Source organism: Oncorhynchus gorbuscha, linkage group LG03 (genome assembly GCF_021184085.1).
Source record: "Oncorhynchus gorbuscha isolate QuinsamMale2020 ecotype Even-year linkage group LG03, OgorEven_v1.0, whole genome shotgun sequence".
In the NCBI taxonomy this organism is placed as follows: domain Eukaryota; kingdom Metazoa; phylum Chordata; class Actinopteri; order Salmoniformes; family Salmonidae; genus Oncorhynchus; species Oncorhynchus gorbuscha.
This window is the reverse complement of record NC_060175.1, coordinates 108,698,849-108,716,061: the sequence shown is the minus strand read 5'-3', so window position 1 is coordinate 108,716,061 and position 17,213 is coordinate 108,698,849. Positions and strand designations below refer to the sequence as shown.

Below are 17,213 nucleotides of genomic sequence, written 5' to 3'. Positions count from 1 at the left end.
AGCTCACTGGAGATTTTCGAAATAAAAATAATAATAATAATCAATATTGTCAACGGAACAACAATAATCAAGGGTCAAAATAACCTTTAACCTTTAACAATAACAATGGCATATAAGACATGTGCAGGTTGGTTGGTCTGTCAGACACTGTTCCTCATCTTATGGCAGGCAGCAATGTAGTGCTCTGCCAACCCACAGCTCTCTGCGTCCTCCCCCAACAGGACGGGTAGCATATCCTCATCAGAGAGGTCTTCAATGCTGTACGCTGCCAACCCACAGCTCTCTGCGTCCTCCCCCAACAGGACAGGGTAGCATATCCTCATCAGAGAGGTCTTTGAAACCTTGAATAAGGGTTTTAAATTTGGGGAAATTACATTCTCTAATTGTTTTATATTTTTTTGCAGTGGTTGCACAGCCTTTCCTCTACAGGGAGCCATGTTTTCCTGTGTCTACCCTTCTCAATGGCAAGGCTGTGCTCACTGAGCCAGTACTTTGCCAAGGTTTTTCTAAGGTTTTGATCAGTAACCATGGTCAAATATTTAGCCATGGTGTACTGTCGATTTAGGGCCAGATAACACTGCATTTTGCTTTGTGCTTCTGTTTCCCAATAAGCAATGTAGTTTGTTTTGACTGTGTTGTAATTTGGTTTATCCTGATTGATTGGATGTTCTGGTCCTGAGGCTTCAGTGTGTTAGTAGAACAGGTTAGTGAACTCAGCCCCAGGACCAGCTGGATGAGGGGACTCTTTTCTTTGCTCAGCTCTTGGCATTGCAGGGATTGGTATTGATATGAGAGGCGGTCACTGTGTTTAAGATGTTTCCAAAACTAAATTGCTATTTTTTAAGTTTTTCTTATTAGTGGATGTTTGCCTAATTCTGCCCTGCATGCATTGTTTGTAGCTTTCCTCTTACAGAACTCTGCATGCAGGGTGTCAATTGGCTGTTTGTTTTGGGTCAAATTGGGTAAAATGTTTTGCAAGTGTACCTCACACCTCGGTGCCATAAAGTTCAATTGGTTTACTGACAAATTCGATTAGTCAAATTGTAATAGGTACGTCAATTTGAATGAGTTTTTTTTAATGGCGTAGAATGACCTACGTGCTTTCTCACTCAATTCATTCACTGCCTGATTAAGGTGTCCAGTTGAGCTTATTTTAAACATAAGTAATTGTAGTGTGTGCAGTACACTCTATATTTAAACCTTAGTAATTGTAGTGTGTGCAGTACTCTATATATTTTGTACCAATTGAGATCTTTGGTCTTACTCCCTGAGATCTGGATCTTCTCTGGAAAATCATAATTATTTTTGTATTTTTGGGGTTTACTGCCAGGGCCCAGGTCTGGCAGTACTGCTCTAGGCCATGTACTGTGGGTGACAGCAGACACAGGTCATCTGCCAAGAGTAGGCATTTAACCTCTGAATTGTGGAGACTAACACCAGGGGCTGAGGATTTCTCTGGAATAGTGGCCAATTTGATGATGTAAATATTGAAGAGTGCAGGACTTAGATTGCAACCCTGGCGAAGGCCCCGTCCCTGGTTAAAGAATTCTGTTTTTTTAAAGCAGGAATCAGGAGGATATAATTATGGCCAGATTTGCCAAATGGAGGGTGGGGGAGAGCATTGTATGCATCTCTGTGTGTGGAGTAAAGGTGGTCTAGAGATGTTTTTCCTCTGGTTGCACATGTAAAATGCTGGTAGAAATGAGGTAAAACAGATTTAAGTTTCCCGGCATTAAAGTCCCCGGCCATTAGGAGCATCAGTTCTGGATGAGCATTTTCTTGTTTGCTTATGGCCTTTGTAGCTCAAGGGTGTCACATCACCAAGTGCAATAACAAAACATGCACCGGTAGCACAATTAGCATGCAAATGGGAAGTTTATTAGGGGTTTTGGTACACTGGGGAAGAGGGGGGAATTCACCAATCACTTCACACTCCACAAGCCATTCTCGTTGTCCATTCCGTTTTCCAGGGTTAATCATCACGCTCAGGTCCTCAGCCAATCCGGTCCGGTACACAAGGGAGATAGTCCAACAGTCCAGGTTACAACAGGTAATCTCACATATATTGCTCTCTTTTCTCCCACTCTTCATTACGCACTTGGCTCTCTCCTACTCTGCCCTTTTGTGCAGGCTGCTTCCTCCTTTATCCCCAAGCATGCCCTGGCTTAATGAACTACATCCTTGCCTCGTTGGGGCAGGAAGTCCATATAAGGCTCGAGGGTAGAGCCAATTGACTGTCAGATATCTCCCCTCAATATACCTGAGTTTTCTCTCTTTCTGTTGCCAGTTCGTTTTGTCCGGTCAAGTCCTACCAGCATGTTCCCGTGTTTCCTGTGCTCTAGTATGAGTTTTTCCTTGTCTTCCTAGTTCTGACCTTTCTGCCTTAACCTGAGCCGTAATTGTACAAACTGGCCATGACTGACCAAGCAGACTCGGACCAGCTCCGCAATGCTGTCAAGGAGCCACCATTGGAAAGCACGAGGAGTTACTGCAATGCCTTATGGAGGGACACCCTGGCAGAATGCCATGACCATGCGTTTGATACATTGCTGGTGCAATTCCGCAGATTCCCAACTAGGCAGCAAGCCACAACAGTAATCCCCCAGACTCCCAGAAACCCCTTACCAGCGGCGCTTCTTCCCAGCCTACCCCAGTGTCGCGAGAACCTCGCTTCCTCCGGAGCGCTACGCTGGAGATTCTGGAACCCGCTTGAAGATAGCGTATTTGATAACGCTGATGTCCGGAAGGGCAGTCGCCTTGGCTACAGCGGTGTGGGAGCAACAGTCCACCGCTTGCCTCAATCTGGAGGAGTTCGTGATGGAGGTACGTAAAGTGTTCGATTCTCCGTTGTCTGGGAGAGAGGCTGCTCGTAAGCTGCTCCAACTACGTCAAGACTCCCGTAGTGTGGCAGAATACATGGTTGATTTTCGCACGTTGGCAGCTGAGAGTGCCTGGAACACGGAAAGCCCTGTTCGACGCATTCCGTGACGGATTATTGGAGATGGTTAAATATGAGTTTGCAGCCCGGGAGCTTCCCATGGACCTCGATTCCCTCATAGCCTTGACCATCCGGATCGATGGGCAGCAAAGGTACATTGGAGGGAGAGGGAATCTGTTCCCAGTTGTCCTCGCTTGTCCTCAATTTCCACCTCGCCTCCGAGGAATCCCGGAAGTCTACATTTCCGAGTGAATCCGATGTCACCCGAGCTCTCTCGGAAATCAGAGGGCTGTCAATTCATCTCCTCCGGAGACCATGCAACTGGGCAGGGCTAGATTGTCTCCTGCTGAGCGCTTATGCAGACTAAACATCAAGAGTTGTCTGTATTGTGGATTTCCGGGACATTCCTTACCTACCTGCCCATTAAAAGACCAGGCTTATCAGTAGGTACGAGTACACTTTTGAGCCGTACGGGGAATTTTCAATCTCTCACTACTCGTAACCCCCTCTATGCTACCCTGTTTTGGGGAAAACAGTCCAAATCCATCCGGGTGCTCTTTGACTCTGTGGCCGACGAGAGCTTAATGGACACTACCCTGGTGTCTGAGCTGGGTATCTCCACTCAACCCCTTTCCATCCCGATGGACGTCAGAGCGCTGGCACCCTATTGGCAGAGTCACTCACAATATGGTTCCACCTGCGAGTTGTCAGGTAACCACAGTGAGTCTTTATAGTTTCTGCTCCTGGAGTCTCCTCTTGTACCCATGGTTATGGGATTTTCATGGCTCCAGAGGCCCAATCCTCTAATTGAATAGGCTATGGGTTCCATCATGGGTTGGAGTCCATTTTGCCATGCATATTGTCTGATGTCGGCACAGCCCCGGGATGTCTCCCTGCTAGCCTCAGGTCTGTCCACCATTCCTGTCCGCTCATTTATTCCCAGTCAGCTGAGAAGCACATCCTCCATGTCCGACAGGCCCTCCTGCATCTCCTGGAAAACCAGCTTTCCATCGCTACACCATCTCCTTCCCAGGATACATCATTGCTGCCAGGAACATTCAGATGGACCCTGACAAGGTGAGAGCGGTGGTACAGCAGCAACGTTTCCTGGGGTTTGCTCATTTCTACCATCGTTTCATCTGTGGTTACAGCACCCTTGCTTCCCCCTTCTCTCCATACTCCTCTCCCAAGGTTCTGTTCGATTCCCTACAGCCCCTATCTTAATCCATCCGGACCATGCCGTCAGTTCGTGGTGGAGGCGGACACCTCGGATATCGGAGTGGGGACCAAAAGCTGCATCTCTGCGCCTTCCTTTCCCATCGTCTTAACTCCACTGAGAGGGACTACGTGGGAAATCGAGAATTACTCGCTGTTAAGATGGCGTTGGAGGAGTGGAGGCACTGGTTAGAAGGGGCGGAACATCCATTCTTGGTGTGGACCATAAAAACCTGGAATATCTCTGCACTGCCAAGGCCTAAACTCCAGGCAGGCGAAATGGGCCCTATTATTCACTCGTTTTCATTTCACTATCTCCTACCACCCTGGGTCCAGGAATGTGAAGCCTGACACACTTTCACATCTGTACAGCCCCACCGCTACACCATCGGACCCCGAGGCCATCCTCCCTACTTTCTGTGGCTGCTTTCATCTGGGGAATTGAGGTTGGGCCCCGGCTAATCTGATGTTTGTCCCGGACTCTGCCCGTGCTCTGGTTCTGGAATGGGCACATTCCTCGAGGCTCACTTGTCATCCTGGTTCCTGTGGGACCTTGGCTTTCATCTGACAATGTTTTTTGTGGCCCACCATGGTTCCTTACGTCTCCGCGTTCGTTGCCGCCTGCACTGTGTGTGTGCAGAACAAGACTCTGCGGCAAGCTCCGGCTGGCCTCCTTCAACCACTCCCTGTTCTTCACTGCTCCTGCTCCCATATATTCTTGGACTTCGTCACGGGTCTCCCTCAGTCAGATGGCAACACAACCATCCTTACGGTGGTGGATAGGTTTTCCAAAACCACCCACTTTATCCCCCTTCCTAAGTTGCCCTCAGCTAAGGAGACGGCCCAGCACAAGGTGCAGCATATCTTCCGGGTTCATACACATCTGTTCGACATGGTCTCCGATCGATCGCGGTCCTTAGTTCTCTATCCTCTGGTTTTCATCCCCAGTCTAATGTGCAGTCATCTGCCCAGATATTCGTCTGTTGCTGTTGCCGTACCTGGAAGAGAACCCGGATCGCTCTTCTCAAGTCCAGCTCCAGGTATTGACGACAGGTGGACTGCCACCGGACCTCTGCTACCCGCTACCATCTTGGGCAGAGGGTTTCCACTAGGGATCTGCCCCTCAGAGTGGAGTCCTCCATTTTAACGGCCCTTTCCCCATGTCTAAGGTCCTTAGCCCTATTCACCTTCTGTTGCACTGCACTCTCCATATACGTCCCACTTTCCATGTATCCAGAATTGAACCACTGTCTCACAGTCCTTTGTCTCCTGTTTTCCTGGATTACGACTCTTTGACTGTCATGACTTATCTTCTGCCTTGTACTATAATAAACTCTGAGACTCGTCCACCTCCTGTGTCTAGATCTGGGTCTCTGCCTGAGCCTTGATACTAATAGTGTTGCTGTCCTCGGGCTCTGTGGGGTCTGTTTGTGTTTGTGAACAGAGTCTCAGGACCAGCTTGCTTAGGTGCCTCTTCACCAAGTGCATCTCTCTATAGGTTATGGCTTTGTTATGGAAGGTTTGGGAATTGCTTCCTTTTAGGTGGTTGTGGAATTTAACGGCTCTTTTCTGGATTTTGATAATTAGCAAGTATCGGCCTAATTCTGCTCTGCGTGCATTATTTAGTGTTTTATGTTGTACACAGGATATTTTTTCAGAATTCAGCACACAGTCTCAATTTGCTGCTTGTCAAGAGGGCTTAAGCTGCATCCCTACCTCACCTCATGGCACTGTGGAAAGAAATGGTTTTTCCCCAATTTTAACCGCACACTTGTTGTTTGTGTACATGGATGTTATAATGTCGTATGTTTTACCCCCAACACCACTTTCCATCAGTTTGTATAGCAGACCCTCATGCCAAATTGAGTCAAAAGCTTTTTTGAAATCAACAAAACATGAGAAGACTGTTTTGGTTTGTTTGTTAATTAGGGTGTGGAGGGTGAATACGTGGTCTGTCGTATGGCAATTTGGTAAAAAGCCAGTTCAGTACATTGTTTTCAGGGAGGATTACAGACCAGTATCCCTTCTTTCTTTTCTCTCCAAAACTCTTGAACGTGCCGTCCTTGGCCAGCTCTCCCGCTATCTCTCTCTGAATGACCTTCTTGATCCAAATCAGTCAGGTTTCAAGACTAGTCATTCAACTGAGACTGCTCTCCTCTGTATCACGGAGGCGCTCCGCACTGCTAAAGCTAACTCTCTCTCCTCTGCTCTCATCCTTCTAGATCTATCGGCTGCCTTCGATACTGTGAACCATCAGATCCTCCTCTCCACCCTCTCCGAGTTGGGCATCTCCGGCGCGGCCCACGCTTGGATTGCGTCCTACCTGACAGGTCGCTCCTACCAGGTGGCGTGGCGAGAATCTGTCTCCTCACCACGCGCTCTCACCACTGGTGTCCCCCAGGGCTCTGTTCTAGGCCCTCTCCTATTCTCGCTATACACCAAGTCACTTGGCTCTGTCATAACCTCACATGGTCTCTCCTATCATTGCTATGCAGACGACACACAACTAATCTTCTCCTTTCCCCCTTCTGATGACCAGGTGGCGAATCGCATCTCTGCATGTCTGGCAGACATATCAGTGTGGATGACGGATCACCACCTCAAGCTGAACCTCGGCAAGACGGAGCTGCTCTTCCTCCCGGGGAAGGACTGCCCGTTCCATGATCTCGCCATCACGGTTGACAACTCCATTGTGTCCTCCTCCCAGAGCGCTAAGAACCTTGGCGTGATCCTGGACAACACCCTGTCGTTCTCAACCAACATCAAGGCGGTGGCCCGTTCCTGTAGGTTCATGCTCTACAACATCCGCAGAGTACGACCCTGCCTCACACAGGAAGCGGCGCAGGTCCTAATCCAGGCACTTGTCATCTCCCGTCTGGATTACTGCAACTCGCTGTTGGCTGGGCTCCCTGCCTGTGCCATTAAACCCCTTCAACTCATCCAGAACGCTGCAGCCCGTCTGGTGTTCAACCTTCCCAAGTTCTCTCACGTCACCCCGCTCCTCCGTTCTCTCCACTGGCTTCCAGTTGAAGCTCGCATCCGCTACAAGACCATGGTGCTTGCCTACGGAGCTGTGAGGGGAACGGCACCTCAGTACCTCCAGGCTCTGATCAGGCCCTACACCCAAACAAGGGCACTGCGTTCATCCACCTCTGGCCTGCTCGCCTCCCTACCACTGAGGAAGTACAGCTCCCGCTCAGCCCAGTCAAAACTGTTCGCTGCTCTGGCCCCCCAATGGTGGAACAAACTCCCTCACGACGCCAGGACAGCGGAGTCAATCACCACCTTCCGGAGACACCTGAAACCCCACCTCTTTAAGGAATACCTAGGATAGGATAAGTATTCCCTCTCACCCCCCCTTTAAGATTTTGATGCACTATTGTAAAGTGACTGTTCCACTGGATGTCATAAGGTGAATGCACCAATTTGTAAGTCGCTCTGGATAAGAGCATCTGCTAAATGACTTAAATGTAATGTAATGTATGTAATGAGGAAATGAACGAGTTTGCCGTTAATGATTAATGCAAAGGATTTTCCCAAGGTCACTGTTGACGCATATTCCACGGTAGTTATTGGGGTCAAATTTGTCTCCAATTTTGTGGATTGGGGTGATCAGTCCTTGGTATCAAATATTTGGGAAGATGCCAGAGCTTAGGATGATGTTATAGAGTTTAAATATGGCCAATTTGAATTTGTGGTCTGTATATTTGATCATTTCATTGAGGATACCATCAACACCACAGGCCTTTTTGGGGTGGAGCATTTGTATGATCCTGTAGATCATTCAATGTAATTGGAGAATCCAGTGGGATCTGGAATCCAGTGGGATCTGGAATCCAGTGGGTTCTGGAATCCAGTGGGATCTGGAATCCAGTGGGATCTGGAATCCAGTGGGATCTGGAATCCAGTGGGTTCTGGAATCCAGTGGGTTCTGGAATCCAGTGGGATCTGGAATCCAGTGGGTTCTGGAATCCAGTGGGTTCTGGAATCCAGTGGGATCTGGAATCCAGTGGGATCTGGAATCCAGTGGGTTCTGGAATCCAGTGGGATCTGGAATCCAGTGGGATCTGGAATCCAGTGGGTTCTGGAATCCAGTGGGTTCTGGTCTTTAATAGTTGATTCTTAGATTTTTATTTGTTGATGTATATGTTTTTGCTGTTTGTTCTTTGTTAAAGGGCCAACATTTTGGGAGAATTGTTTCATCCATACATCTCCATTTTGGATAGATAACTCTTCATGTTGTTGTTTGTTTAGTGTCCCAGAAGTCATTAGATTCTATAGATTCTTCATTTACATTGAGCAGATTTCTGACGTGCTGTTCCTTCTTTTTCCATAGTGTATTTCTGTATTGTTTTAGTGATTCACCATAGTGAAGGCGTAGGCTCTGTGTTTCTGGGTCTCTATGTTTTTTGTTGATTGGTTTCTCAATTTTTTTTCTTAGGTTTTTGCATTCTCTTTCTCTCAGACTCTCTCCCCTTCCACCTATCTCTCTGGCTCTCTCCCCCCTCTCTCTCTCTCCCTCTCTCTCTCTCCCCTTCCACCTATCTCTCTGGCTCTCTCCCCCTCTCTCTCTCTCCCCTTCCACCTATCTCTCTGGCTCTCTCCCCCTCTCTCTCTCTCTCCCTCTCTCTCTCTCCCCTTCCACCTATCTCTCTGGCTCTCTCCCCCTCCCTCTCTCTCCCCTTCCACCTATCTCTCTGGCTCTCTCCCCTCTCTCTCTCTCCCCTTCCACCTATCTCTCTGGCTCTCTCCCCTCCCTCTCTCTCCCCTTCCACCTCTCTCTCTGGCTCTCTCCCCCTCTCTCTCTCTCTCCCCTTCCACCTATCTCTCTGGCTCTCTCCCCTCCCTCTCTCTCCCCTTCCACCTCTCTCTCTGGCTCTCTCCCCCTCCCTCTCTCTCCCCTTCCACCTCTCTCTGGCTCTCTCCCCCTCCCTCTCTCTCCCCTTCCACCTCTCTCTCTGGCTCTCTCCCCCTCCCTGTCTCTCCCCTTCCACCTCTCTCTCTGGCTCTCTCTCTCTCCCCTTCCACCTCTCTCTCTGGCTCTCTCCCCCTCTCTCTCTCCCCTTCCACCTCTCTCTCTGGCTCTCTCCCCCCCTCTCTCTCCCCTTCCACCTCTCTCTCTGGCTCTCTCCCCCTCCCTCTCTCTCCCCTTCCACCTCTCTCTCTGGCTCTCTCCCCCTCTCTCTCTCCCCTTCCACCTCTCTCTCTGGCTCTCTCCCTCTCTCTCTCTCCCCTTCCACCTCTCTCTCTGGCTCTCTCCATCTCTCTCTCTCCCCTTCCATCTCTCTCTCTCACCCTCTCTCCCCCTCCCTCTCTCTCCCCTTCCATCTCTCTCCCCTTCCACCTCTCTCTCTCCCCCTCTCTCCCCCTCCCCTCTCTCCCCCTCCCTCTCTCTCCCCCTCCGTCTCTCTCCCCTCCGTCTCTCTCCCCCTCCCTCTCTCTCCCCCTCCCTCTCTCTCCCCTTCCCCTCTCTCTCCCCCTCCGTCTCTCCCCCCTCTGTCTCTCTCCCCCTCCCTCTCTCCCCCTCCCCCTCTCTCCCCCTCCGTCTCTCTCCCCCTCCGTCTCTCTCCCCTCCCTCTCTCTCCCCCTCCCTCTCTCTCCCCCTCTGTCTCTCTCCCCCTCTGTCTCTCTCCCCCTCCGTCTCTCTCCCCTCCGTCTCTCTCCCCTCCCTCTCTCTCCCCCTCTGTCTCTCTCCCCCTCCCTCCTCCAGACCTTTGAGGGCCACTCCGTTGCGTCTGATGGCTGTAATGGCATCGTTGATATCATCCTCTGATGTCATAGTAGAATCCACATTCACCACCTCAAAATCCACAGGTACACAGCAGAACCTAATGTACATACAGAAATGTAGGAGTTAGTGTGTGTGTGTGTGTGTGTGTGTGTGTGTGTGTGTGTGTGTGTGTGTGTGTGTGTGTGTGTGTGTGTGTGTGTGTGTGTGTGTGTGTGTGTGTGTGTGTGTGTGTGTGTGTGTGTGTGTGTGTGTGTGTGTGTGTGTGTGTGTGTGTCTAACCTGAACAGTTCTCTAACATGGCTGAGTAGCTCAGGTCCGATACCGTCTCCTGGGATGAGAGTCACCGTGTGACGACCCCCGTACCGTGCTGGGGGTGGCTGGAACACACAGAACCACAACAAGGAATACAGAACCCTAACCCCAGCCTTTTCTTAAACCAGCAATGACTAGAAGCTACAACAATATAACTATGACCACTACTTTGTGTGTGTGTGTCCCTGTACTCACTATGATCTGTTGTAGAGGATGGAGGGAGAGGATAGAGGAGATAAGAGGGATCGTTAGTCAGGGAGAACGGACAGACAGGTTCTTGCTAATATATTAGCATCCATGCTATCTATGGGCATAACGACAGGACCCATAGTGTAGTTAGTTATTTTGGGTACAGTGTATTACAGGGCCATAACAGTCGGGTTGACATGGTGGGAGAGGCAGAAGGCATCTTGAGATTCCAATACATCTGTATTTAAAGGGTTGGACTAAAGGAAAGGTAAGAGCAGCCAGAAGCAGTATACAGGAGCTCTGGAGAGCATGTCTTCATTCTAACAGTAACCATCATCTCCATGATCTCAGACATTACTTATCAATCACTAACATCCAATTCCTATCCCTACATGCTAACCAGCCTGCAGGGTCGTATCCGCGTGTTGATGTTGTCCACCCACACCAGGCAAGATCAGAACACGCAGGTTGAAATATCAAAACAAACTCTAAACTTGGGGATATGTTGAAAATAATTAAACATTAATGACAATTTAGCTTGCTAGCTTGCTGTTGCTAGCTAATTTGTCCTATTTAGCTAGCTTGCTGTTGCTAGCTAATTTGTCCTGAGATATAAACATTGGGTTGTTATTTTACCTGAAATGCACAAGGTCCTCTACTCTGACAATTCATCCACAGATAAAAAGGGTAAACTGAGTTAGTTTCTAGTAATTTCTCCTCCTTCAGGCTTCTTCTTCTTTGGACTTGATATGGCGGTTGGTAACCAAAGTTAAGGTGCTTTACCACCATCAACTGGTCTGGACTACACGGTGACTACACGGTGACTACACGGTGACTACACGGTGACTACACGGTGACTCTACACGGTGACTCTACACGGTGACTCTACACGGTGACTCTACACGGTGACTCTACACGGTGACTACGGTGACTACACGGTGACTACACGGTGACTACACGGTGACTACATGGTGACTCTACACGGTGACTCTACATGGTGACTCTACATGGTGACTCTACACGGTGACTACATGGTGACTCTACACGGTGACTCTACACGGTGACTCTACATGGTGACCCTACACGGTGACTACATGGTGACTCTACACGGTGACTACACGGTGACTCTACACGGTGACTCTACACGGTGACTCTACACGGTGACTCTACACGGTGACTCTACACTCTACACGGTGACTCTACATGGTGACTCTACACGACTCTACACGTGACTACACTACATGGTGACTCTGACTACTGGTGACTACTCTACACGGTGACTCTACACGGTGACTACACGGTGACTCTACACAGTGACTCTACACGGTGACTCTCCACGGTGACTCTACACGGTGACTACATGGTGACTCTACACGGTGACTACACGGTGACTACACGGTGACTACATGGTGACTCTACACGGTGACTACATGGTGACTCTACACGGTGACTACACGGTGACTCTACACGGTGACTCTACACGGTGACTCTACACGGTGACTCTACACGGTGACTACATGGTGACTCTACACAGTGACTCTACACGGTGACTCTACACGGTGACTCTACATGGTGACTCTACACGGTGACTACACGGTGACTACACGGTGACTACATGGTGACTACATGGTGACTACATGGTGACTCTACACGGTGACTACATGGTGACTCTACACGGTGACTACATGGTGACTCTACACGGTGACTCTACACGGTGGCTCTACACGGTGACTACACGGTGACTACACGGTGACTACACGGTGACTACACGGTGACTCTACACGGTGACTACACGGTGACTCTACACGGTGACTCTACACGGTGACTCTACACGGTGACTACATGGTGACTCTACACGGTGACTCTACACGGTGACTCTACGGTGACTCTACACGGTGACTACACGGTGACTCTACACGGTGACTCTACACGGTGACTACATGGTGACTCTACACGGTGACTACATGGTGACTCTACATGGTGACTCTACACGGTGACTACATGGTGACTCTACACGGTGACTACATGGTGACTCTACACGGTGACTCTACACGGTGACTCTACACGGTGGCTCTACACGGTGACTCTACATGGTGACTCTACACGGTGACTACATGGTGACTCTACACGGTGACTCTACACGGTGACTCTACATGGTGACTCTACACGGTGACTCTACATGGTGACTCTACACGGTGACTACATGGTGACTCTACACGGTGACTCTACACGGTGGCTCTACACGGTGACTCTACACGGTGACTCTACACGGTGACTACATGGTGACTCTACACGGTGACTCTACACGGTGACTCTACATGGTGACTCTACACGGTGACTCTACATGGTGACTCTACACGGTGACTCTACATGGTGACTACATGGTGACTCTACACGGTGACTCTACACGGTGACTCTACACGGTGACTCTACTCTACATGGTGACTCTACACGGTGACTCTGACTCTACGGTGACTCTACTGGTGACTCTACATGGTGACTCTACACGTGACTCTACATGGTGACTCTACACGGTGACTACACGGACTGACTCTACACGGTGACTCTGACTCTACACGGTGACTCTACACGGTGACTCTACACGGTGACTACATGGTGACTCACGGTGACTCTACATGGTGACTCTACACGGTGACTCTACAACTCTACACGTGACTCTACACGGTGACTCTACACGGTGACTACATGGTGACTCTACACGGTGACTCTACTACATGGTGACTGACGGTGACTCTGACACGGTGACACGGTGACTACACGGTGACTCTACACGGTGACTCTGACTACATGGTGACTCTGACACGGTGACTACATGGTGACTCTACATGGTGACTCTACTCTACGGTGACTCTACACGTGACTCTGGTGACTCTACGGTGACTCTACACGGTGACTCTACACGGTGACTCTACATGTGACTCTGACTACATGGTGACTCTACACTACACGGTGACTCTACACGGTCATTACATGGTGACTCTACACGGTGACTCTACACGGTGACTACATGGTGACTCTACACGGTGACTCTACACTCTACACGGTGACTCTACATGGTGACTCTACACGGTGACTACATGGTGACTCTACACGGTGACTCTACATGGTGACTCTACACGGTGACTACATGGTGACTCTACAAGGTGAAAGTGACACACGGTGACTCTGTGACTCTACACTCTACACGGTGACTCTACACGGTGACTCTACACGGTGACTACATGGTGACTCTACACGGTGACTCTACATGGTGACTCTACACGGTGAAAGTGACCGTTTTGGTGACTCTACACGGTGACTCTACACGGTGACTCTACACGGTGACTCAACACGGTGACTACATGCTGACTGACTTACACGGTGACTCTACACGGTGAACTACATGGTGACTCTACACTGTGACTACATGGTGACTCTACACGGTGACTCTACACGGTGACTCTACACGGTGACTCTACACGGTGACTACATGGTGACTCTACACGGTGACTCTACACGGTGACTACACTCTACACGGTGACTACACTGGTGACTCTGACTACACGGTGACTACATGACTCTACACGTGACTACATGGTGACTCTACACGGTGACTCTACACGGTGACTACATGGTGACTCTACACGGTGACTACATGGTGACTCTACACGGTGACTACATGGTGACTCTACACAGTGACTCTACACGATGACTACATGGTGACTCTACACGGTGACTACATGGTGACTCTACACTCTACACGTGACTCTACACGGTGACTCTACATGGTGACTCTACACGGTGACTACATGACTCTACACGGTGACTACATGGTGACTCTACACGGTGACTCTACATGGTGACTCTACACGGTGACTCTACACGGTGACTACATGGTGACTCTACACGGTGACTCTACACGGTGACTCTACACGGTGACTCTACACGGTGACTCTACACGGTGACTACATGGTGACTCTACACGGTGACTCTACATGGTGACTCTACACGGTGACTCTACACGGTGACTCTACATGGTGACTCTACACGGTGACTACACGGTGACTCTACACGGTGACTCATGGTGACTCTACATGGTGACTCTACACGGTGACTCTACATGGTGACTCTACACGGACTGACTACATGGTGACTCTACACGGTGACTCTACACGGTGACTCTACATGGTGACTCTACACTCTACATGGTGACTCTACACGGTGACTCTACACTACATGTGACTCTACACGGTGACTCTACACTACATGGTGACTCTACATGGTGACTCTACACGGTGACTCTACACGGTGACTCTACACGGTGACTCATGGTGACTCTACATGGTGACTCTACACGGTGACTCTACACGACTCTACACGGTGACTCTACTGACTCTACGGTGACTCTACACGGTGACTCTGGTGACTCTACATGGTGACTCTACACGGTGACTCTACTCTACATGGTGACTCTACACGGTGACTCTGGTGACTCTACACGGTGACTACATGGTGACTCTACACGGTGACTACATGGTGACTCTACATGACTCACGGTGACTCTACACGGTGACTACATGGTGACTCTACACGGTGACTACACGGTGACTCTACACGTGACTCTGACACTCTACACGGTGACTCTACACGGTGACTCTACACGGTGACTCTACACGGTGACTCTACATGTGACTGACTCTACACGGTGACTACATGGTGACTCTACACGGTGACTCTACACGTGACTCTACACGGTGACTCTACACGGTGACTCTGACATGGTGACTCTACTACTCTACGGTGACTCTACTCTACACGGTGACTCTACACGGACTGACTCTACACGGTGACTACATGGTGACTCTACACGGTGACTCTACACGGTGACTCTACGGTGACTCTACACGGTGACTGGTGACTCTACACGGTGACTCTGGTGACTCTACACGGTGACTCTACATGACTACATGGTGACTCTACACGGTGACTCTACACGGTGACTCTACACGGTGACTCTACACGGTGACTACATGGTGACTCTACATGGTGACTCTACACGGTGACTACATGGTGACTCTACACGGTGACTCATGGTGACTCTACACTCTACACGGTGACTCTACACGGTGACTACATGGTGACTCTACACTCTCACTACATGGTGACTCTACATGGTGACTCTACACGGTGACTACACGGTGACTCTGGTGACACATGGTGACTCTACACGGTGACTCTACTCTACACGGTGACTCTACACGGTGACTACATGGTGACTCTACACGGTGACTCTACACGGTGACTACATGGTGACTCTACACGTGACTCTACACGGTGACTCTACATGGTGACTCTACACGGTGACTACATGGTGACTCTACACGGTGACTCTACACGGTGACTCTACACGGTGACTCTACACGGTGACTCTACACGGTGACTACATGGTGACTCTACACGGTGACTCTACACGTGACTCTACACGGTGACTCTACACGGTGACTCACCGTTTTGTGACACGGTGACTCTACACGGTGACTCTACACGGTGACTCTACACGGTGACTCTACATGGTGACTCTACACTCTACACGGTGACTCTACACTCTACACGGTGACTCTACATGGTGACTCTACACGGTGACTCTACACTACATGGTGACTCTGACTCTACATGGTGACTGACTACACGGTGACTCTACACGGTGACTCTACACGGTGACTCTACATGGTGACTACATGGTGACTCTACATGGTGACTCTACACGGTGACTCTACATGACTCTACACCGTGACTCTACACGGTGACTCTACACAGTGACTCTACATGGTGACTCTACACGGTGACTCTACATGGTGACTCACGGTGACTCTACACGGTGACTCTACACGGTGACTCTACACTACATGGTGACTCTACACGGTGACTCTACACGGTGACTACATGGTGACTCTACACGGTGACTCTACACGGTGACTCTACACGGTGACTCTACACGGTGACTACATGGTGACTCTACGGTGACTACATGGTGACTCTACACGGTGACTCTACATGGTGACTCTACATGGTGACTCTACACGGTGACTACATGGTGACTCTACACGGTGACTCTACACGGTGACTACATGGTGACTCTACACGGTGACTACATGGTGACTCTACACGGTGACTCTACACGGTGACTCTACACGGTGACTCTACACGGTGACTCTACACGGTGACTCTACACGGTGACTCTACACGGTGACTACATGGTGACTACATGGTGACTCTACACGGTGACTACACGGTGACTCTACATGGTGACTCTACACGGTGACTCTACATGGTGACTCTACACGGTGACTCTACACGGTGACTACATGGTGACTCTACACGGTGACTCTACACGGTGACTCTACACGGTGACTCTACACGGTGACTCTACACGGTGACTCTACACGGTGACTACATGGTGACTCTACACGGTGACTGACTGACTCTACATGGTGACTCTACATGGTGACTCTACACGGTGACTCTACACGGTGACTCTACATGGTGACTCTACACGGTGACTCTGGTGACTCTACACGGTGACTCTACACGGTGACTCTACACGGTGACTCTACATGGTGACTCTACACGGTGACTCTACACGGTGACTCTACACGGTGACTCTACACGGTGACTCTACACGGTGACTACATGGTGACTCTACATGGTGACTCTACACGGTGACTCTACACGGTGACTCTACACGGTGACTCTACACGGTGACTACATGGTGACTCTACACGGGTGACTCTACACGGTGACTCTACACGGTGACTACATGGTGACTCT

The 17,213-nt window shown here is 49.9% G+C and overlaps 1 protein-coding gene across 2 annotated transcripts in view; it reads right to left on the bottom strand.

The window, feature by feature from the left end:
• The window catches only part of LOC124032440 (isocitrate dehydrogenase [NAD] subunit gamma, mitochondrial-like), a 60,613-nt gene that overhangs the window by 37,922 nt on the left and 5,478 nt on the right, over window positions 1-17,213 (bottom strand). Inside the window, exons 3-5 of one of the 2 annotated variants that reach the window (XM_046344842.1) lie at window positions 10,392-10,397; window positions 10,164-10,261; window positions 9,866-9,981 (exon numbers count right to left, since the gene is read on the bottom strand). In XM_046344842.1, the coding sequence (XP_046200798.1) occupies window positions 9,866-9,981; window positions 10,164-10,261; window positions 10,392-10,397 (220 nt within the window). The remainder of the gene's footprint in view (window positions 1-9,865; window positions 9,982-10,163; window positions 10,262-10,391; window positions 10,398-17,213) is intronic. The other variant, XM_046344843.1, reaches the window with a different exon arrangement.